The sequence below is a fragment of the Lagenorhynchus albirostris genome, chromosome 15 (assembly GCF_949774975.1).
Source record: "Lagenorhynchus albirostris chromosome 15, mLagAlb1.1, whole genome shotgun sequence".
Lineage (NCBI taxonomy): Eukaryota > Metazoa > Chordata > Mammalia > Artiodactyla > Delphinidae > Lagenorhynchus > Lagenorhynchus albirostris.
In genome coordinates this window covers 27456338-27480238 of record NC_083109.1, presented here as the reverse complement: position 1 = coordinate 27480238, position 23901 = coordinate 27456338, and the positions used below count along the sequence as shown (strand labels likewise).

General features: G+C 45.8%; 1 protein-coding gene and 1 long non-coding RNA gene across 4 annotated transcripts; one reads left to right on the top strand and one right to left on the bottom strand.

The window, feature by feature from the left end:
• Positions 1 to 746: 746 nt before the first annotated feature.
• LOC132505043 (uncharacterized) lies at positions 747 to 2522 on the bottom strand. Its single transcript, XR_009535220.1, has 3 exons — positions 2373 to 2522; positions 1839 to 1949; positions 747 to 1022 (listed from the first exon to the last, which is right to left on the bottom strand). It is a non-coding gene; the product is annotated as an uncharacterized LOC132505043 (long non-coding RNA).
• Positions 2338 to 20535, top strand: TBC1D20 (TBC1 domain family member 20). Of its 3 annotated transcripts, none has more exons than XM_060122910.1 (9): positions 2338 to 2538; positions 8936 to 9121; positions 12481 to 12561; positions 14879 to 15065; positions 15246 to 15347; positions 16289 to 16430; positions 17260 to 17447; positions 17710 to 18002; positions 19041 to 20535. In XM_060122910.1, exons 1-8 carry the CDS (start codon positions 2469 to 2471, stop codon positions 17963 to 17965), a joined length of 1212 nt encoding a protein of 403 aa, XP_059978893.1. In that variant the 5' UTR covers positions 2338 to 2468; the 3' UTR covers positions 17966 to 18002; positions 19041 to 20535. The 3 variants fall into 3 exon arrangements, 2 of the variants coding, with proteins under 2 accessions (XP_059978893.1, XP_059978892.1); XR_009535219.1 differs by having other exon boundaries at positions 2339 to 2538; positions 17710 to 18528; positions 19041 to 20006; XM_060122909.1 differs by having other exon boundaries at positions 2339 to 2538; positions 17710 to 20535.
• The last annotated feature ends 3366 nt before the right edge of the window (positions 20536 to 23901 follow it).

Genomic DNA, 23901 nt, shown 5'->3' with positions numbered 1-23901 from the left:
GAATTAATTAGGCATGTATACCATGGGGTGGGAATCTTAGGGACCATCTTAGAATCCTGCCTGCCAGAGTGACCTAAGATGCCCCTGTGCCCTGTACTCAATCATGAATCTCTTGGTTTCTGGGATTTTCCATGTTCTCCCAGATTTCTAAGTTGCCTCTGTCTGACCTCTTTTCACTTGGCTTTGCAATTGCCTGGTTACTTGTCTCTTCCCCTTTAGAAGTTGAGCAACTCAACATTTGTCACTCTACGGCCCACCTCATAGCCTAGCACTGGTTTGGGCCATAAACATTGTATGGATAAGCGGAGGTGATTCTTATTGGAGATAAGGATTAATCTAGATGACATCAAAGACCACATTCAATGCTAAAAAATTCGTTAATTCACCCTGCTGACTCCATCCAGTCCAAACTCTTTGAATATGGTTTAAGGGGTTCTGTCTAACTTGTCCCTGCACACTTCTCTGCCCTCACTAGTGTCAAAGTTCACTTTGTCTTTCATGCTGTGCTATAAGAACACTAAACCACTTGTAGTTTCTAGACTATGATTTGCTTTCTGTTAGCTTCAAGATGGTGCCTGTGCTATTTTCTCAGACTAGAATGCTCTTCCCTACATCAACTGACCTACATCAATTGACTACAAATGTTCAAAGGAACTTAATTGACTAAGTTGATTAATGGTATTGTTACCAACCCAAACTTGGGTCTGCTTGCCCGTGCACAGTAAAGCCAATCTACTGACACCAAGTTGTGGTGAAAGAAAGTGCAGCATTTATTGCAGGGTGCCAAGCAAGGAATCCAGGCAGCTGGTGCTTAAAAGACAAATTCCCTGATGGGTTTCAGGGAAAGGTTTTTAAAGACAGGGTGAGGGAGGGGGGTTGTGCAGTGCTTGATCAGCTCATGGACATTCTTCTGATTGGTTGGTGGTGAGATGATCGGGAGTCAACATCATCAACCTTTTAGTTCCAACTGGTCTATGGACAGCATACAGTTAACTTCTTCCACCTTGTGGGGGTTTCAGTATCTGCAAAACAACTCAAAGGATATGGCTTAATATTATCTACAGCCCTTGAGGAGGAACTAAAGGGCCTTGACTTTGTTCAATGGCTAAACTATTATTATTTTGTCTCGTTTGACTGTTTTCCTTTCTTTCTGTATTTTTCTCACTTCTCAGATTAAATTTGTTTTTTGGAACTTGAAGAAGGCCTAGGAGGCTAAAGTTTTTCTACAGACAAGGGGCAGGCAGAGGACATGGTTGGCGGGTTGGGGATGGTGGGGGAGTCCATCCTGGGAAGGCCCCATAGGGTCCTGCTCAGTTACAGTACCAAAGTGATTGTTAAAATTTACTAGAGTTATGAATGGAATTGTAAAATTTGTCAGTTGAAGGAAAAACAAGGTTTGGGGATTTCTAAATTTAATACATTGAGTATTGGTTTTAAAAATCAAATGAACTTCAGAGTAATTTCTGCTCATGAATGCTACCCAGAGGACATAAAAGAGGACTTAAAATGTGATGGTGGACCATGCAACCTGAATGAAACCAAGACAGGCCAGTAGTAATGGGTTCCATGTGCTAGACGCCTCAGAATAAAGAACTGTCATGGTAGGGGTCATCCAGCAACCAGAATCATGGGAGTTTCAGTGAGGGAGGCCTAGCACTGGAGATTTAAGAGGTGGGGCAGTTTCTGGCCACAACAATAGGGGTGTGACCAAGGGAATGAGTGGCCTATTGAAGAGAAAGGACTGTCATTGGAGACGAGGCGGTCAACGACCTGATAAGACAGACGCTCCTTTTGGATGAATGGCCAGTTTTGTATAACTCAAAGGGAATACTGCTTACATAACCGTCTATGTGAACAGCGTCTTTGGCATTGTGCGGTGCACAATCTGCATAACCGTATGCGATGGTTCTGCTAAACCCTGAAGTCACCAAGTACGATGACAGGAGTACCTGTGGGGAATGAGACAGCAGGTAAAATTCTTGGTAAGCAAAAACAGAGTGAACAATTATGGAGTAGTTACTATATGCTTGGTAGTGTTCTGAGCACTTTCCCAAGAACTCTTGTGAGTTCAGTAGTTTTATTATCATCAGTATCATTTTACAGATAAGAGAAACAAAAGAAATGATAAAATCTGCTCCTGAACACATTTCTTCAAGAGTGCCACGCTCTGCAAATTCAGTTGCAACTAACTCTCCGAGGCGCGCTCCCCGCGCTCTTCCTCTCACCGCTTAGGGCGCCTGCGCGCGGGCCCGGGTGACCGCCGGCTGCCCCCGCCGCCGCCGCCCGCCCGGCGTAGCGGGGTCACGTGCTGGCACGGGGCGGAGCCCGCGCGGGGACGCCTGCGCGCCGCGGGCTGACCAAGCCGAGCTTACCCTGCGGAGCCGGCGCTGGATCCCGCGGCCGCTGCCTCGTCTTCTGTCGGCTCCGCCGCCAGCCGGGGCTCGGGCCCGGGCCCGGGCCCCCGGGACATGGCCGTCCGGAGTGCGCAGGATGATGGTCCCACCTCCAGCCGCTGGGACGGCGGCGCGGGGAAGGCAGGTACGGAAGCCGGCCGGGGCGCCGGGAAGCGGCCTGCGAGGACGGCCTGAGGGACAGGGGCGGCCTTAGGGTCAGGGGACAGCTGCCGGAGGAGGGGGCCGGGGGACCCGGGACGACCGCGCGAGGTGCGAGAGAGGAAAAGGCTGAAGACCCGGGTCACGTCTGAAGTGGAAGAGATCCTGGAATTGGGGGTTAGCGGATGCTGAGGGGACCGGAGGAACCCTGGCTGCAGACCCGCACCCCCAGTGGGAAGGACGGGGCGGGCGGGGGCCCCGCGTCCCCCTCGTCGCATCTGGAGAGGAGAATTGGGTCTCCCTGAGAACCGAGGCCAAGCCTCGCCCCCGACCGAGACTGTCCGGCCACGTCCGCAGGCTCCGGGGGCCGCCTCCCTAGTAGTGGTCAGGCCGGTTTCCCAAACTTCATTCATCGGTCGCAGTCTGGAGTGACGCTGTGTCCGTGGACCACATATTTCTTTTAATTACCTCGAAATTCACTCTTTAAAGTGTACAGTTCAGTGGTTCTTAGTACATTTTTACAAGGTGGGGCAACCATCGCACTGTCTTAATTCCAGAGCATTTCTAATGCCAAAAAGAAAGGCCATCATTCCCCAGGCCCCATTCTCCACAGCTCCTGGCAACTACCAATCTACTCTGTCTCATCCTGTGCCACCTATTTTAATGTTTAGTTGTGTAAAAAACGAGTCTCTCTATTTTTTTATACTGTCTTATACTAATTTCCATGAAATCATGGTTTCGTTGTGCGCTGTTTTCAAATATCTTTTACATACAGTTAATAAATGGAGAAGACTAAGGTAACTTTCCCACTTTTCCATCTTCTGGTGGGTGGTGCCCATAATAGAACCAACCACATATTCAACCCACGTTTTGATGAAGCACCTGGTTCTTCACATTTTGTTTCTCTGGGTTCATTTTGTTATTGCCCTTTTCTCCTATTCTAATGCTGCATGGAAATGGAGCTCATTCCTCGTATTACTCCTCTAGGCCCTTTGGCCTTGTAACCCTTTGCTGATGTTTATATAACATCTGTCCTCATGGCATAATAGTCATTGCCTCAGTGGTATGGGTCTTGTGACATGATGTAGTGCAGCTGTGCCTAGGTTGCGAGACTTTATCCTTGTTTCCTTGATTTTGCTTCTTTGGATAAGTGGGAGGAATTTAGAGATGAGAGGAGTTTGTTTTTCTGTTTTTCTTGTTTGTTTTTGTTTTGTTTTTAATCATAGGAGAATTGACAAAGTTACTAATACTATTAACTCTCTTTTGTAGAGGTTACGATTAGATTGGTTTACTGTCTAGAATATTTTTCTCCATTTTGGGGGTAGTCTTTCTTCATATGTGCATGTCTTTATTTTTCAGGTAGTTAATGAATCTCTGATAATTTGGGTACTGTTGAAACTAATTAGTACCTCCAAAAACAGAGTTTCTTTTATTTTGTTTTTAATAGGAACCTTACTCAGAATAAGGTAAGGTTTTCCTCTCCCACTGTATTTCTCTGGTACAGATATGAAGTTCAGGCATAAATTTTTTTTTCAAGCATAAATTTTTAAGTTAATTTCCAATGTCAACATCAGGAGTTCAAGGGTGGAGCAGGGGGTGTCTGTCTGGGAGGATCTCTTTCTGACTTGCTCTTTCATGGTTTTGATTAAGGCTAGCTCTGCCTATTTAAGTTTAACTTCTGTTTAAAGTCTGTAAAGCTTTCTTGACATGCAAACTTAAACCAAATAATCATTATGGAATTTTATTCTTGCACATAAGATTCAGTTATTAAGCGTGTAGATCATTTACCTGATCTAAGTCACTGATGTGTATTTTGCTGATATGGAAAAACTTTTAGAGGAGGCATAGCTAGTGCTCATTTTTAGCCATTGCCCTTTCCTGTGTATTAAGTTCCCCAAGCCAGATGCTTTTGAAGATACCTGTTGCTCTAAGGAAGCAGAAATCTCTACCTGAGTTCCGTAGCCAGAGTAGGGAGAGGTTTGAGACAATAACAGACTCAACCATCTTTATCTGAGTTGTTAAGAACTACTGTTTCAGTGCTCCTTATTTAAATGATCGTTTTAATAGAGAGCAGGCCAAGTAGTACCAATGTCATTCCTTTTTCCTTTGTTGAATGAATTACTTTTCAGGCAGCAGGGATTTATTTATAGCAGTGTCTTATATTTTGCAGCCGGCTCTAGAATAGTCATTTCATTCTGTCATGGTTATGAAAGCCAAGACCTTTATTATAAAGAAATTTGGAAGATATCAGCTTTGGAATATATAATACATCTCCCTTATAAGGGGAGCAATTAAAAAATTGGAGAAGAAAGGATTCAAGGGGATTTGAAAATGTGGGCTTTTATCCCAAGCCCAAATATCGCATTCTCAAGTCCAGCAATGTGTCCTACCCCAAAATCCATATGTAAAATTTATCTTAAAATAGTTAGACATTAATTTTAACCTTTTTTCAAGCATCCCAAGAATAGCTCTGACTTTCCTCTTTCTGAGGTGAAGAGGATATGATGTGTAAATTAGTTGTGCATTTGAGACTCTGCAGAACCTCTTCTCCCTCATTGTGTAGTCTAGCAGTTGAATTCATCACTTTGTAATTTATACATCTCTAGCTCACTTGAGTTTGCTGTTTTCTCCTCTCTTTTTATGTCACAAAGCCTGTATGTACGTTAGGTGCAATGAAATATTTGTCTGTGGGTGTGGCACACGTAGGAGTGCCTTCTTCATCTGCCACTAACATTTAATTGCTAGAATATGGGATTGAGAAAGGCGATATTGGGGTCTGAACAGACAGCCACTAAAATCCACAATTGAGCAGCATTCTACTCTGGGAATCACCAATAGCTTTAGAAAAAGGTCAAAGTGCCTACAAATCTATGTAGAGTTTTCTGGTGTGGATATTCTTAACAGTAATATGGGGAAAATAATGCCATTTACTATAGGCCAGTTTTTCCAGAGGAACAGTAGCTAAGCTAAATTATTTGTTCTGTTCCGTTCGTATGTGTTGAGTTCCCACAGAGCATCAGAATCAAGATGATAGCAGTAAATTTTGAAATGCAGGATTTAAGTAGAATCCAAACAGAGTTTTTAGAGAAATAAGTATTGGAGCTGTGGTTTGGGTTCAGAATTAGTTAAAATTTTGGCATATTATTTACCAAAACCTACTGGAAATCCAGCTGATTGCAAACAGTTTTATTTCCTCCAAGATATAAACAGTGATTTTCCTTTTCCCCCAGATTGCTGAATAGCTTAAGTGGAAAGAGGGGTAGGGTGGATATATGTCTTGAAAAATTGAGGAAAATTTTCCATACTCTTAGAAAATAGGTTAACAAGGTTTCTAAATGTCAGCTGTCTCGGTAAATGTTTAGTATTACCATTTAAGTGTTCTTAATTTATGATGTGTAGAAAGTACAAGAGCACTCTAAGTTAAAAAAACTTTTTAATATCTGATTTTTTTCTTTGTTGGAAATTAATTCAATTCCTGCACATATTTTGTCTCAGCCTATGTTGTTATATAAAGTCTTTTCTGTTTTCTGTGTCTCAGTGATCCCTCTTTGGGAACATAGAGCCTTCTCTTCCAAAGGATGGCCCTTTGACCCAAAGTAAAATCCCTCCCTGTCTTCCCCTTCAGTGGAGGATAAATCCAGTCCAGACTCTTCTGTTAGCTGCATTTACTGCAGTCCTTCCAGCCTCTCTTCCTTTACCTAACACTTCAGCCACTTGGAATTTTTCTGTTTTCAGGGCATGATGTTTCTTTCATGTGACAAGGTCTTTGCACATACTCTCTGGAATGCTCTCCCTTCAGCACACTCTTCCATGTGCAAACTTTTCTTTAAGGAGGTACCACAATATATTCTTGGTGAAGCCTTTCCTGATTGCCTCAGAAGTAGTTATTCTTTCCTCTGGGTTTTCATGATTCTTCATGGTTCTGTTATATCATGTGTAATAATTATGTCGCTCCCTACTGTGAGCCTCTCAAGGGCTGGGAGAGAGTCATATTCATGTTTTTATCCCAGTATGGTGCTTACTACAAGTAGTTGCTCATTAAATGATCGACTGATAAATGAATGGATAGATCAATGGACAGATGGATGGATGGTAAGACATGCCCAAGCCAAGAACTTGAAGCACTTTGTAAATAAACATTTGACTAGTTAGGTGCTGTGCTGACAGGAAATTGAGACTTGATTTTTCATGATTTCTAGGTAGAGTAACTATTTAATTTAGCATCCAACCTGGGACATTTTTGAGAGTGTGGATGGGAAGAAGAGTTTGCTATGAACAGTTATGCCAGGACTATAGGTGTAAACCAGAAATCTCTCAGACAAACTGGAACAGATGGTCCCCTACTAGGTCACCAAGGAAAATAACAGTCTAGCCAGGAGAACAGGTTTGCCGGGGTGAAAAAGCACCTGGTCCTGTCTGCACCTCCAATTGCACGTTAACTCCAAACCAGTTGGTGCCTCTGTTTATATGGTTTATGTCACAGTTCTCATAGATAGGTAACCAGGGCCATTAGTACCAACTTTCATTTGCGTTAATAATGTGCAGCTTTATCATGGAAACAATTTGTTTGTTTGTTTGTTTTTTGTTTTGTTATCATGGAAACAATTTGTAGACTGTTGCCTCAGAATAGAACAGTACTGAGGAAAGCCGCTTAGTGTCTGTTCTAAAACAGACATCTACCTTCTGATGTTAGTCCCTTCTAAAGCCTAACCTACTTCCACTGTTATTCCTCTCTAAAGCCTAACCTACCTTCCAGTGTTATCTTCCACTTTACATTACCTCCAGTGCACTGTACCTAGTATATGCTACATAAATACTTACTATTTTTATTTTAAAATTATTTGTTTATTTATTTTGGCTGCTCTGGGTCTTAGTTACAGCACACGGGATCTTCATTGCAGCATGCGGGATCTTTAGTTGAGGCATGCGGGCTCTTTTAGTTGTATCATGCGGGCTTCTTAGTTGTGGCATGAGGACTCTTAGTTGCAGCATGCGTGCAGGATCTAGTTCCCCGACCAGGGATTGAACCCCATCCCCCTGCATTGGGAGCATGGAGCCTTATCCACTGGACCACCAGGGAAGTCCCCATAAATATTTTTTAATGAGTTCATTTACTGTTAAATGAAAGGGCCTGTGTTTCTGTCTCCACGCCTTTCTTCAGCTCTCCTCCCAGCCTCTCAGAATCCTCCCCTTTCTTTTTAAATTGCACTCTTCAGTAATGCATTCTCAGATTAGCCTGACCCACAGCTGTCTGAACTCTTGGTGTCTGCACATACCTTTTTTGGGCAATTATAGTGCACTGCTTTGTGACATCTCTTTGGTGTTGTCTAGTTTAACTTTTCTTGTGTTTGCTGTTCCTAAAATCAGCCATTCTGGTGAAAACTCTGACAGCCTATTATTACCCCATTATTTTAGATAGAAACATTATAATTTGATGCACATTAACCACAAACTCTCGACCAGTCTCCTAAAAAAGTAATTTAAACACAGCAAAATGCCTGTGTATAAATAAGAGACTACCACATAAGGATATAAGATCCTTAAAACAGTACTTCCTGATCATCAGTAATTAATATGGTTCTTGAGAAACCATTGCTTTGTATGCAGTATCATGCCTCTCTTACCACTAGCCACACTGGAGACCCAAGTATACCCTTTGACATTCTACTTTTGAAAATATCTCCATGTGATTCTGATGTTTTACCAGTTGTATTAGTGTGTAACCGGAGACTTTTTCCACGTGTGGTTTTGTTTAAAAAAGTAAAATTGAGGACTTCCCTGGTAGCGCAGTGGTTAAGAATTCCCCTGCCAATGCAGGGGACATGGGTTCGAGCCCTGGTCTGGGAAGATCCCGCATGCTGTGGAGCAACTAAGCCCGTATGCCACAACTACTGAGCCCATGTGCCACAACTACTGAAGCCCACGTGCCAGAGCCCATTCTCTGCAACAAGAGAAGCCACTGCAGTGAGAAGCCCACACACCGCAATGAAGAGTAGCCCCCGTTCTCCACAACTAGAGAAAACCTGTGGGCAGCAACGAAGATCCAACGCAGCCAAAAATAAATAAATAAATTTATTTTAAAAAGAGAGAGAGAGGTGTATGCTCTGTAAAGTTTAGCATTAAGAAAGCACAGTCATTCTATTAGGAAAAACTGTTAGATATATCTGAATGTACTGGGCATTTATTATAATTGTATGTCCTTTTTTGTTACTTATATGGCATATCTCCTTAGTGTTTTGTACACTATGTGCTAGTGAAATATCGGTAGATTGACTTCAAATATACCTACCTTACCTCAAACGAAGCAAGGAGATTGAGCCCTGAAGAGAAAATGTACAAATGCTGAATATGTGCCTAATGCCCTTTTCCCTTCTGTTTTGCAGACTTTAATGCCAAAAGGAAAAAGAAAGTGGCAGAGATCTACCAGGCTCTGAACAGTGATCCCACTGATGTGGCTGCCCTTAGACGTATGGCTATCAGTGAAGGAGGGCTCCTGACTGATGAGATCAGGCGGAAAGTGTGGCCCAAGCTCCTCAATGTCAACACCAATGATCCACCTCCTATATCAGGTAATTAGGGGTGAGGTGCTGTGAAGGGGAGCTTGTCTAGGAGGCAGGGAAAAAGAATGCCAGGGTCTTTGATTTTTATGCTCATTTCAAACCAAGAGTAGATGAGTAAACACCTAAAGCATTTTAGGATATGCTTGAGCCTACTCTGAAAATAAGACCAAACTGGTAAGTAGAATTTTAATAAAAAATGGAATGAGTTTTTATTAGGTAGGTAGGTAGCTAGCTATTACTGGCTAGTTAGGGGAGTTTATTAAAAATGTATATTCTGGGGCTTCCCTGGTGGCACAGTGGTTGAGAGTCCGCCTGCCGATGCAGGGGACACGGGTTCGTGCCCCGGTCCGGGAAGATCCCACATGCGGCGGAGCGGCTGGGCCCGTGAGCCATGGCCGCTGAGCCCGCGCGTCAGGAGCCTGTGCTCTGCAACGGAAGAGGCCACAACAGTGAGAGGCCTGCATACAGCAAAAAAAAGAAAAAAAAAATGTATATTCTGGGAATTCCCTGGTGGTCCAGTGGTTAGGACTCCATGCTTTCACTGCCGAGGGCCCGGGTTCGATCCCTGGTCAGAGAACTAAGATCCCACAAGCTGCACGGCATGGCCAAGAAACAAACAAACAAAAATGTATATTCCAGTTTACATTCACTTAGAAGTGGGTTGTAGGAATATGTATTTTAACAAGAATCCCACCTAATTCTGACACATATGGACTGCATTTTGAGAAACGTGGGGCTATAGGAAGAGGTAATACCTCTACGGTCCTTATAAAAACAAAAAAACTTTTTATGAGGAAATACTAAGACCATTTTGAATTCTAAAATTCTGTAATTCTATGAAAAACTGTTACAGTTGGCCCCTCCAAGTCCAAGGATTCAACCAACCATGGATCAAATATATTCTGTAAAAAAAAAAAAAAAACCTCCAGAAATTTCCAAAAGCAAAACTTGAATTTGCTGTGCTCTCCAACTATTTACATAGCATTTACATTGTATTAGGTTTTTTTTTTAATTTATTTATATTTAATTTATTTATTTTTGGCCACGTTGGGTCTTCGTTGCTCCGCACGGGCTTTCTCTAGTTGCTGCTAGCAGGGACTACTCTGCTATGGTGTGCATGCTTCTCATTGCAGTGGCTTCTCTTGTTGCGGAGAATGGGCTCTAGGCATGTGGGCTTCAGTAGTTGTGGTGCATGGGCTCAGTAGTTGTGGCTTGCGGGCTCTAGAGCACAGGCTCAGTAGTTGTGGCACACGGGCTTAGTTGCTCCATGGCATGTGGGATCTTCCTGGACCAGGGATCAAACCCATGTCCCCTGCATTGGTAGGTGGATTCTTAACCACTGTGCCACCAGGGAAGTCCTGTATTAGGTTTTATAAGTAATCTAGAGGTGATTTAAAATATACGGGAGTTGTAAAACAACTATACCCCAATTAAAAAAAAAAATTAATTAAAAAGTATATGGGAGGATGTGCATGGGTTATATGCAAATATTAGACCACTTAATACATGGGACTTGAGCATCTGTGGATTTTGGTATCCTTGGGGGTCCTGGAACCAATCCGCGTTGAATACTGAGGGGCAACTGTACTTATTTGCAAGGCCCGTGTAGTAAAAAAAAAAAAAAACTTCCGCAGAATACAAAAGAAAGTACAGCAAAACAGTGAATCCACTTTTTCATTTATTCACTCCACAAAAATTTATTGCTTTCCTGCTATGTTTGGCAAAAGTCCAGGTGCTGGGGATTCTTTCATTCATTTGGCAGGTACTATTTGTGCTCCTAATGTGAGCCAGGTACTAGAGATGATTAAAACAGCCTCTGCTGAAAAAAGTTCACAGTGTTGTGGTACAGCCGAGTAGATGGTATTTTTGTTTTATTTTTTAGTATACCTATTTATTTTATGGGTTTTTAAAATTAATTTATTTATTTATGGCTGCGTCGAGTCTTAGTTGCGGCACGCAGGATCTTTTGTTGCAGCGCTGTTTTCTTCTTCATTGCATCACACAGGCTCTGTTTCAGCATGCAGCCTTCTCTCTAGTTGTGGCGTACAGGTTTTCTCATTCTGGTTGTGGTACGTGGGCTCCAGAGGGTGAGGGCTCTAGTTTGCGGCACTCAGGCTCCCTAGTTGAGGCACGCGGGCTTGGTAGTTGTAGCGTGTGGGCTTAGTTGCCCCACAGCATGTGGGATCTTAGTTCCCCGACCAGGGATCAAACCCACATCCCCTGCACTGGAAGGCGGATTCTTTAACACTGGACCATCAGGGAAGTCCCTGAGTAGATGTTTTTTTGTTTTGTTTTGTTTTGTTTTTGCGGTATGCGGGCCTCTCACTGTTGTGGTCTCTCCCGTTGTGGAGCACAGGCTCCAGACACGCAGGCTCAGTGGCCATGGCTCACGGGCCCAGCTGCTCCGCGGCATGTGGGATCCTCCCGGACCAGGGCACGAACCCGTGTCCCCTGCATCGGCAGGCGGACTCTCAACCACTGCGCCACCAGGGAAGCCTCCTGAGTAGATGTTTTAAGTTGCCCCTTGTTATTATCTTTGGAACCGGGCTGCCTCAGAGCAGTGATCTTTTTGTTGGAAGGAAAAGGCATTGCTGTATTCACAGTCTAAATCCTGAGATGGTGTTCCATCAGATTCCAGATTTCCCATATCTTTATAAGATGAAGTCTGTGTATGCGGAAGTATTGTACAGGCTCCTCTAGTAAGTTTTGATTTCGGTTATGAAGGAAATGTACACTTTTATATATATAACAGCTAGAGACTGCCTCCTTACTTTCAGTTGGGCTTAACAACTGAACACAAGTACTGTCTCCTGCTTGCAGTGTCTTAGTTTTAGAATTGCAGGGTCAAGAGAGGTTAGGTTCTTTTTTATGTGAGTTTATCTTAATACTCCTTTCTGAACAGCTCAGTGTTCCCTAGACTTTACAGATGTTAGAGTTTTTCCAGTGGTCTGTGGTTTCCACATTCATGATCTTATTTGATCCTTACAGTAATCTGAGAGGTACACACGGAAGGGAGTAATCCCCATTGTACAGATGTGGGCTTTGAAATTCAGAGCAACTCCCGGTGACACACAGTAGCAGCCTGCATGCAACTCCTGGCCTCCTGACTTCTCCTCTGCTGCTCTTTGCACCCTGTAGCCTCCTGGATAATCTGTGTTCCCTCCTCTTATGGTCATCATGACTTGCGTGAAACAGCGTGTTTGGAACTAAACCAGAGATTCCTCTCCAAATGTTGTATCTTGAGTCATGTCCCCTTCAAGAAAAGCCCGAGTATGTCTTTCAGGCCTTTTATGTCATGCCAGGATGTTTTGCTCCTGATGTGGCTTCCCAGACGTTCTTGCAATAACATGTTCTTTTTCCTTCAATAGGGAACGACCTACGACAGATGAGCAAGGACTACCAACAAGTGCTCCTGGATGTCAGGCGGTCTTTACGGAGGTTCCCTCCTGGTGAGACGCGCTCTCGGTCTTCCTGGGTCGGGGGTGGCGGGGTGGCTTCTGTCCCAGTTGCACTTACTGTCTTGTGTGGGTGCTTGCTTGTCCCAGGAAGCTTCCATCCCAGCACAGAGCGTGACCACATGCAGGACACTACCTCCTCAGGGACCCATTGTGCTCCCCATCTGCCGCGTCATTCTTTCACTGTCTCAGTCAGTTCAGAAACCGCACTGTGAAGGCCTGAGCCTAAAATAATGTCTTTTGGCCTAGAGGTGGTGGATGAGAGAAGAGGGTTTTTCCCCCTTCAGAGCCTTAGAGGAGACTTTATAGGGATTGCTAGAGCCATCAGTCTGGCTTTAAAGAGCCGATTGGTTTGGAAGTGGTCACTATAACAAGAACTATTAATATCTTCATTTATACATAGCAGTATCTTGCATATACATATATTGGGGCCCTTGGACTGGAAGGAAGGCCAATCACTACATGTTTAAAGAGTCTGTTCCTAAAATTGTCTCCCCATTCCCAGGAATAATGAGAAGAATAACCATTGTCTCCAGTTTCACAATGAAGGAAACTGGCCAGCAAACCTCATCTATTTCTCTTCCTTTGGCAACTCCACCTTAGGTCCATGAAGAGAGGAGAATTGCTGGAGGGAACAAGAACCTCTAAACCCATTTTCTCACTCTTCAGAACCCATGCTCTGGCATTGGATTTTGTCTGTTAAAGGGCCTCTTTCCTGCTTGCACCCTTGGTTGCTGGAAAGGCTCTTTTCCTATCCTGCTGGTCTTGAGGAGACCACATAGACAGATGCATTCCATATTTTCCCCTAGGTAACCTGTTTTTCCTCTGAGCCCTTTATTCCTCTTCCACTTATGTGACATCAGTCTATGATATTATTCTTGTAGGCTGAACTTTCCATGTGGTTTCATATTTTTTTACATTCACGTTCTTCTGAGCTTAGCTGACCTCTTTTATACTGAAAATTCAAATAAGGTTTACTTTTTTTCTCTCGCTACTTTCATTACTTTACCTATCCATAGTAGTTGGTTTACTCCATGTTCTTTTTTATCTTTTAGAGTGTGCCTTTTTGAGAAGGGGTAGGTAGAAACGGGCAAGAGATGAGCTTCACTCTCACCTAAAAACCTTTGTTCAGTTTAGTCTGGGCTCTTGTATTAGCTGTTTTCTCTCGTAAGATCTGTTTTTGACTGGAAAACCTAATGGTGTAGGAAAGCTGTGCTGTGTGCCGTTCTTCTAAAACAGGTCATGAGGCCAAGGGTTGGCATTTTTATACTAAAAGCTAGATGAGCCGAGGAGCCACACTGACCGCTGCCAGAACTAGGCGCGCGCGCCAGAAGGTCTCCCGAGACAGCCTTTTCTGTTTCCAGCTGCGTCTTTGGATCAAGGACATCAGTACTTCCTGTGATATTTAGTTTGTTTCTGAGGGCAACATGCATCTCTTACATTTTTTGTTTTTATATAATTTCATACCTACAGAAAAGTTGCAAAAGTAGGACAAGGAATTCCCCAGGTGGCTTTTACACAGATTTTCTTATATGTCAACCTTTTACTATATTTACCTTAGTATTGCTTTCTCTCTCTCCTTTGTGGTACACACATGCAAATTTTTTTCTGAACTATTAAGAATAAATTACACACATGGTGCCCCTTTATCCCTAAATATTTCAGGGTATATTTTTTTAAAACACGGCTCTTATTACATAATCACACTTAAAATCAGTATCACATTGACAGTATTTACTGCTAATACAGATTTTATTCAGATTTCACCATTTATTCCAATAATGTTCTTTATAGGAAAAGGAGATACAAATTCATGCATTTTCCATTCAGTCTTCATATCTCTTTAGCTTCCTTTATTCTGGAATAGTCCCTTTGTATTTTATGACAGGCCAGTTATTTTATAAAATCTCCCTCAGTTTCGGTTTATCTGGTGTTTCCTCCTTTTAAGGTTCAGGTGATGAACTCTTGATAGGAATTCCACCAAAGTGGTGCTGAGTTTTCCCTGCAGCACATCGGGAGGCACGTGCTGTCCACTAGTCACACTGTTGGTAGCATGACCAGTGGTGACCCGGGTTTTAAGATGGTGTTGGTTGGGTTCCCCCACTGTAAGGTAGCCAGTCTGTGGCTCTTTCCTACATGTCAGGCAGTATCAACAGTGTGTGTATCTTGAATGTGTTGCCAGATTGTTGTAATTAATTTTCTTTTATTAAACACTTTCTCTGCTAATCCACTGCTGACCGTCTTCCTAACCTCTGTGTTACTAGACTGCTTGCCATGTTCAAGCGCATCTCCCCTGCCCTCCCCTCCCCAGGCATGCCAGAAGAACAGAGAGAAGGGCTCCAGGAAGAACTGATCGACATCATCCTCCTCATCTTGGAGCGCAACCCTCAGCTGCACTACTACCAGGGCTACCACGACATCGTGGTCACATTTTTGCTGGTGGTAGGCGAGAAGCTGGCAACATCCCTGGTAGAAAAATTGTCTACCCATCACCTCAGGTACCAGCACAAAGCAGCATAAGAGGATGGGTATCACTCCTCAAGTCCCCCTGGGGATAACTCCTCAGCCCATTTCCTAGTCAGTGTTTTCAGTGGTTTGAACCCCACTCCACCTTACTGCCCCCAAACCCTGATCCCAGTATTTGGTCTGACCAAGCTCATTGAATTGTCTCCTTCTAGGGATTTCATGGATCCAACAATGGACAACACCAAGCATATATTAAACTATCTGATGCCCATCATTGACCAGGTGAATCCAGACCTCCATGACTTCATGCAGAGGTATATATGTGTCTACATTTATGTGTGTACGTACACACACACCCCTCTTCGGCTTTCTCCTAGCCTTTGTCTATTCTTCACAAGTGTAGCTCAGTTGCATCATCATCTTATGTCGAGTAGTGTTACGTTCTTCCGAGTTGTCCTTTCCAGTCATCAGCAGTCTGGATAATTCAGTTCTGTGCACAGTCTTGGAATGCTCTTTGGGTGCTGTGCTTCTTGGGGGATATAAGAGAGGTCACAGCCCATGCCCTTGAGGAGCTTACCTCTAGTGGAGGGAGGTGGACAAGGTAAGTACGCCAAGGTAGACTTTGAGGTTACTGCTGCAACAGAAGTTCAGAGTTCTGTAGGATCCAGAGGTGAGAAAGACAAGGCCATCTGTGGGTTGTTTTATTCACCACATGCCAAGGGGAAGAAATACACTTTGCAGTCCTCATATGATTTTTCTCTTCTGTTTAGTTGGAAATGTGTCCTTGGCCAATGCCTGCCTCTCTTTAAAAAAGAAAAAAAAAAAAGGCTGTGTCTTAAGGTGTTTCAGTCACCTCATGTTAACTGTAAAATTAATACAGTTGTGTTTTCAAGCCTGAGAATATGTGCCTGTGCCCCCCCAAAGCATGGACTTTCTCAGAAGGAAAATGGTGGTGTAGTTCTCTGAAAACAGCTAATTCTTGTTGCTTTAGTTGACGTTTGTTGGCCATTAGGAGAGCACCCAGGGAGATAAGGCCACCAGGACCCTATTGTGGTATTAGTGTCATGATGTTGGGTATATTGTAAGGACTTTCTGTGTTGTGAGGAGAAGATGCTGAATTTGTAGGTGGCTGAATTTTCCAAAAAGCATGTTTCTCAAATGCTTTCTTCACACAGCACTGAGGACAAAGAAGGCCCAGGGAGGGGGAAGGGATGACTCAGCAGGGAACCTAACATCTGGACTTCCTTGCTCCTAGTGCCGAGGTGGGGACCATCTTTGCGCTCAGCTGGCTCATCACCTGGTTTGGGCACGTCCTGTCTGACTTCAGGCACGTCGTGCGGTTATACGACTTCTTCCTGGCCTGCCACCCACTGATGCCCATTTACTTTGCAGCTGTGGTAGGTATAGACCATGAGCCAGCAGCTTGGTGTGCATCCTCAAATCCAGCGTGATCGTGTTCCCTAAAGGGAAACCTGGTGATTATGGAAAGATGCCAAAGACACCACTTCCCCAGGCTGGCGTCTCTGGACACTGTTCTGTGGAGTGTTAATGGGAGAGTCATGGGAGAAAAAAATGTTCTGTGTAACAGTAAGTTTGGGAACTGCTAGTTAAACAGAATTGTTACATTTGTTTACTGCTTGATTCTTCTGAATCTTTAAAATGCTCGTGTGCATTGTGAATTATCAGGGTTTCTGTTGACAACTCCTGGAGCTCGTACAACCCCAACTCCGGGTTTAAGAAAAGCAGAAGTGTGACATTATGATAGAAAGTTGAGATGGCTTTTAGTCGGGGTTGAGGGGCCCTGGTTATCAGAGGGGCCTGAACCATCCGGCGTGAGGGTGGAGGTGGGCACTCACAGCACTCTTCATTGTCCTTTAAAGAGAGCAAGACCATTCTTTCTGCTGTTTTGAACCATTTCTTCTGTGCTGGAGCTAGGAATCTCCAGTAATCCTTCTTCTTTCCTTCCTCCTAAAAGAACCTCCTTCATTTAATTGGTCAGCCTTTCACGTTATGGGGTGGAAGTTTGCCTCAGCAGGAAGGGTTTTCCCAGTGGGAAAAGTGCTCAGATGTGTACATCATTATTTCCTAGATGAACACAAGAATTTGCTGAACCTTTGGGGTGAGCCCTGTTTGGTACCAATTGAAATTCACCTCTAAGGAGAATGAAATGAAGTGGCCAAGGCCCTGTATGTTCTGGTCTCTGATGCAAGGCCTTGCTCCCCACAGATCGTGTTGTATCGAGAGCAGGAAGTCCTGGATTGTGACTGCGACATGGCCTCAGTCCACCACCTGTTGTCCCAGATCCCTCAGGACCTGCCCTATGAGACACTGATCAGTAGAGCAGGAGACCTCTTTGTTCAGTTCCCCCCGTCCGAACTTGCTCGGGAGGCAGCTGCCCAACAGCAAGCTGAGAAGTGAGTGGGGCCACGGCACCGGTTGAACAGGGGTGTTCATTAGTGAGCAGAAATGATGGAAGACTGTGTCTGGTGGGGACGGGGCTGGGAGTGGTGTTTCCAGAGACCTATGCTTATGCTAGTGGAATCCCCACTTGAGACTTCATGGGTCTTTATAAGAAGAGTTTTCTGAGCAATGGATGTCTCTGCCCTCAGCCTATTTAATCTAGTTTTTTCCCTCCTTCTCTCATCCCATTCCCTTCTGTCTCCTTCTCCTCTGCAGAACGGCAGCCTCTACCTTCAAAGACTTTGAGCTGGCATCAGCCCAGCAGAGGCCTGACATGGTACTGCGGCAGCGGTTTCGGGGACTTCTGCGGCCTGAGGAGCGAACAAAAGATGTCCTGACCAAACCAAGGACCAACCGCTTTGTGAAGCTGGCAGTGATGGGACTGACGGTGGCACTTGGAGCAGCCGCTCTGGCTGTGGTGAAAAGTGCCCTGGAGTGGGCCCCAAAGTTTCAGCTGCAGCTGTTTCCCTAAATGCCTGAGAAGACACTTCCTCTTACATGACATCAAGGTCTCACCCTTCCATGGACAGATTGGGAGGGGGTGGAATTTCCTTTATTAAAAGGGTTTCTGTCGAGGGTTTTCTATTTCTGCACCCTTCCCCCCGTCCGTGGATGCCTTTGCCTCAGAGGCCAGTAGCAGAGCCTGCGTGACGCTGGGCACTCGGGTCCTGAGCACAGAACTCTTTCTGCCTCACAGTGGGCTTCTGAGTGGGCTCTCTGCTGCCTCCTCTTGTGTTGAGGGAAGTGGGTTTCTGCAGCTCCCGGCTGCCTTAGGAACCCGCTGGGCCTGGTCACTGGGGAGCATCTTGGCTGCTCGTAGTAAGCTGGACCACTGAATGCCCTCCTGGCAGCTCCTCCCGTTCTGACTGCTTCAGCCAGACAAAGAAGGACGAAGCTGCTGCTAAAGAAGTCAGACCTTGGAATGAAGGCGAAGGGGCAGAGAAGGCCAGCCTGGGAGCAAGATTGGCCCCCTTTTAAGAACAGCTCCATTAGCTGGTCAGAAATCTAAGAGACACATGTGAACTAGGTTACTAGGTAAATCCTACCTATTTTCAGTCTAGAAATCACTTGGGCATTTCCAGTCAAACAGGAAGGAATGTTACGTTTTAGGGCGCAGACATAGGCTGGTTTTTGCCTGCCTTTTTTTTTTTTCTCCTTATTCTCTTCCACAAGCCACATGACAATGCATATAAAAGACACTTTTACTACTATTTTTAGAATTACACACACCCAACATGTAAAGTACCCGCACTTTTAAAGTAATAGTTCCTTCATGGAAAAAAAAATCGTTCTCGTCAGAAGGATGAGCTTCTAAAACCCTGAAGTTTCCTTTCCACTAGATATTTAACGTTTCACTTTAGTCAGAGTTGCTGTTTGTAAGCAGCCCCACACTTCCATCGTGCCCTCTTCTTCTCCAGCTCCCCTTCCTTCCCTCCTGTTTTCCTCCAGTCACCCTTCTACTCCCAAATAGGCATCCACTCACAACCTTGGCTTTGTTTTGTGGGTTTAACTTATCTCCTCAGCTGCTGGTCTCTCCTTCCTGGTAGGAAATGTCACTGGGAACTCGTCCGCACCCAGAAGGGGACAAACCGCATCCTGAAGCGTGTGGCGGGAGCCTGGGACAGCCAGACCGAGGCTTCCTAAGGACTCTCCAGGTCTTAAGGACAAGATGGATATTCACTTCCTCTGGTACAGCTTTTCCTATAAGCGAAGCCAGGTTTGTTTTAGATTAACTGTGGCTTGAAAAAAAGTGCCTTTTGCTGCTCTGAAGAACTGGGGTGTATAGTGTGAAGCAGCCATGTATTTTTATTTTCCTGGTCTGTTGCAGGCACTGTTCTCTCTTGGCAGGTGTTTTCTTAAAGTAAACATGCCAGAAGCACTCCACCCCACCACACCCAGACCTCCACGTCCTCCCCATATGCCCATGGTGTGCAGAGTGGTTAGGAGAGGCATCTGTCCACACCGAGTTACACTAAGCACTTTACAACCAAAACAAGCTCAAAGTGGCAGGTCATTCTCCATAGCAGGAGTCCCACCTGGGGTTAGCGTGATGTGGATGGATGAGTCTAGAAAGTGGTAGATTTATCAAGACAAAGGAAAGTCTTCCAGGATCCAGATGACGTGACAGAAGTTCCCAGTCTTCTCCCGCAACAAATTTGTCCTCTTGTCATCTTTCCAAATGGGCAGCATTGGCCCCTCCTGCCACAGCCCCTTGGGCCTGTCTGTAAATACTGAAGGAATTGATGGGGAAGAGGAAGGGAGGTGCATGTGATCAGGGTCCCAAGGCCATGGCTTTTTGGATCCCAGGAAGCAGGTGGCATTGACTTTTGTTGTGGCCTAGGAAGGAGGAAGTTCATTTGTATTATAGCTTTTCTGACATCAGGATTATCCCCTGCCAATGAGAAGAAAGCATTATCTTTTTACCTTCAAGTGGTTTACTATTCTGTAAGGAATATGTGTAAATATTTTGTACAGAGCCCTGTATGAAATAAACAGCCATATGTGGCTACTAATCGCTTCTGTCATTCTTTCCTTGTTGGAGTGGCTTTAGCTTTAGACATCTGGCCTTGATGCTCCCTCCCTTCCACCCCTGACCTGGAGATGTGCTGTATCTGTGGACTCCTGGTTGGCCTTGACTTGCCCGGAGAGCTTGGACAGTACCTGCAGTCCTGTTTCTGTTTTTCCCGAGGCAAGAACCCACGTTGCCTGGGTCCACTGTTTCCTTGGCCCAGAGGGGAGACGTAAGGGGGCTGAAGGCTGAGCAGGCATCACTCGGCTCCCCGACCGTGTCCCACCACCGTAGGCCAGCTGCCCATGCTGTCCTTTGATTTGACTTGTGGAGGACACAGGGCTGGCCAGGACACCGCCCTGCCTCTGGGACCTCACCAGAGAACTGCATTGAAGGAGCAATTGGTTTTCAGTGGCAGTTTCATAGTTGATTGAATGTAAAGAGAATTTTGATAAATAGAAAACTGAAGGAAGGGTATGTGTGGTGAAATAAATATTTGGGTTTTGTCCCCACTTCCCCTGAAACCCTTAGAATTTTCTGAGTGATAGGAGTGTCTTTTGTTGTTCATAATGATTTCCTTTTGATCCCACCTGAGTTTATGCTAATGAAGTGAGTTAAGGTGGTACCCCTGGATGGCACAGGTCACCGGAAAGACCAAGTGATTAGAGCGTGAGAACTTTGAGCCCCACCACTGACCTCCTGGGAGGGGAGGGGAGGCTGGACATTGAGCACTGCAAAAACTCTTGATTCAGAGATTGGGAGAGCTGCTGGGTTGGCACACACATCAAGGTGCTGGGAGGGTGGCATGGCCCGAGAGGGCTTGGGAACACTGCACCCTCTTCCCCCCCGTTCCTTGCCCTATTCATCTCTTTTATTTGGCTGTTCCTGAGTTGTGTCCTTTATAATAAATCAGTACATGTAAGTAAAGTGTTCTTTTGAGTTCTGTCAGTACTTATAGCAAATTACTGAAACTGAGAGGGTTTTGTAGAAACCACTGAACTTGTAGTTGGCCAGGCAGAAGTGTGAGTAGGCTGGGCACCCCATTTGCAGCTGGATCTGAAGTGGGACAGTCTTGTGGGATTGAGCCCTTTAACTTGTGGCATCAGATTCTAACGTAATTCCACGTAGTTAGTGTCAGAACTGAATGGAATTGTTGGACACTCAGTTGGTGTTGGAAATCAGAGAAGTGGTGTCAGAAAATACTGCACAACACGCAAGGCTGAGGGGAAATTAGTGTAAAAATAATAGCTGAAGGGCTTCCCTGGTGGCGCAGTGGTTGGGGGTCTGCCTGCCGATGCAGGGGACACGGGTTCGTGCCCTGGTCTGGGAGGATCCCGTGTGCTGCGGAGCGGCTGGGCCCGTGAGGCACGGCCGCTGAGCCTGCGCGTCCGGAGCCTGTGCTCCGCAACAGAAGAGGCCACAACAGTGAGAGGCCCGCGTACTGCAAAAAAAAAAAAAAAAAAAAAAAAAAAAAGCTGAATAACAAGTGTGGGTGTTTTGTAGGAAGATGGAGTGGGCAATGGCAATGGAAGGGTACTTGGGGCTCAGGCCAGGGAGAGCTTTGAGCTCTGTGGAAGGGAGTTGGGACTCTCTGTAGGCAATTTGGGGAATGAGGATGGGCCATGACCAAAACTGGGTTTGGAGAGAGTTCCTGGTGACATGATGGCAAGTGTGTTCCTTCCTGGTTATGTGAGCTTCTTCAAGTCACTACATCTCTAGAACTCACTGTCAATGACAGTAAAATAGGGATGGTCCCATCCCACATGGACGCTTTAATGAACTGATGTTTGTGAAAATGCTTTACAAACTGAAGTTGTGCAAGTGTTTTGATTCCATTTCAGTGAACATTAATGGATCAATAAATGCCTTAAGCCAGCCCTGCACTTGGGCCCGGGGAGCTCATCCCCGGATTAAGTGGTGACTGAAAGGAAGAATAGGCCAGAGGCTTTTGCCAAATCCAACTAAAGGATGATGGGGCCTAAGGCTCAGCCTGGCTTGCTTTCTTCCTTTTGCTGCTGGTGACTCCCTGCTGCCTTTTCCTCACAAAGGCCCTTTACTTGCTAGTTGTCTTTTCTGCAGATTTACATTTGGTTGGAATTTGCCAAGCAGCTTTTTTTTTTTTTTTTTTTTTGGCAGTACACGGGCCTCTCACTGTTGTGGCCTCTCCCGCTGCGAAGCACAGGCTCCGGACGCGCAGGCTCAGCGGCCATGGCTCACGGGCCCAGCCGCTCCGCGGCATGTGGGATCCTCCCGGACCGGGGCACGAACCCGTGTCCCCTGCATCGGCAGGCGGACTCTCAGCCACTGCGCCACCAGGGAGGCCCTGCCAAGCAGCTTTTGTGAGCTGGCAAGGCTGTGGGCTTGCCTCCAGCTTCCTGCTTTTTAAGTGAGTGGCTTTCACGGCAGCCCCGGACACTAGAAGACACATGTCACTCTGGCACGGGCTGTGGGGCCCATCCACCACTTCCTGCCCACATTAGCAGCTGCTCTTTATCTGAGCAACGTGCTTCCCCTTGCCTTCCCCATCCCTGGAGAAAAAGATTGTGTCACACAAGCACATTTGGGACCTCCGGCTGCTTCCTCAGGTAGATGGTCTGAGTCCAGAGCCTGTGGGGTTTGGTTTCAAGTCCGCCCTGGAGAGTTGATGCTGGGGCCCAGTTTGGGGTGACCCCTTGGGAGGGGGAGGCATCTCCACTTGACCCTGCAGTAGGGAGCACTTGTGAGCCTGCCCATCTTAGATCCTTCACCCACTGGCATGTGAAGTATGGCGCTGAAGGTTAGAACCCCGGGACAGCCCTGCGCCCCTCCATTTGCCCTCCTGACCCATTTGGCTGCAGCAGACATAAACTCGATGCCCGCCTTGGTGTAGATGGAGTGGGCCAAGTGAAAGACACACGCAGCCCATGTGGTCCCCCCCTCTGCCAGCCTCAGTTGATATAGCCATGGGTAAAGAAATGTTTCATTAACACTTCTTAGTACTCATGGGAGAAAGAATGGTGCAAGGGCACAGGAAAGGCCGTGTGAGGAGAGCTGGGGGTGACGAGGACTGTGGTGAACTAGATCAGGAACATCACGTGACCCTGGACCTGCCATGTGGAAATGAGAAGCCAGGATTACCAAGCTTCGACTTTTGCAAGAGAACTTGGACATCTAGATTTTAATGTAGCATCTCCAATTTAAAAATACAACCAATTCAAATTTCTAAAACAATACTGTGGCTTGCTGGTTTATACCTGTGCACCAAAAGAATGGTCTGCTTTCTTCCCCTACAGGCCCCTAAGGTTCGCCAAGACAGGCCCTGGCAGGAGAGGGAGGAGGGAGGAGCCGGTGAGAGCAAGCGGTTAGCCCTGACCTGGGCCCCGCGCTCTCCTGCATCACAGCTCTGGCAGCTCTGCTCAGCTTGCCGTTCCCTCCAGTCGTGGCTCTGCCTGACTTTCCTGCTCCCGGGGCGGGGGTGCCCCTCATCAGCCAATGCAGAGCAGGAAGGCACTCACATTCCCTCGCCTCTCTGCTCACAGAGCCTGGGGTCAACTCTTTTGAGCCTTGGCACCCAACGACAGGGTGGCAATGCCTTTCCAGGGTCTAGAATAAGCCCTTTCCGCCCCGCCCCAATGACATGCCCCAACTCCTGGAACCTGGAGTCCACACCTTGAGTCGCAGAGACGCCCTCCGCCTGTTGTAATGATGACCCACATCCCGGCTCAGACAGTGCGCTGGCCTTCAAAGTGGGGGGTGGGAGGGGTGTTGGAGGGGTCAGAGAATGAGGTAAAAACAGAATGGATGCCCAGAACCGTGTTTTATTAATCTCTGACCAGCAGAGTGGGCACAGTAAACAGCACTGGACCAATACTGTGCCATCATGTCTGAGATGTTAAAAATTAGGATCACAATCTCACCCG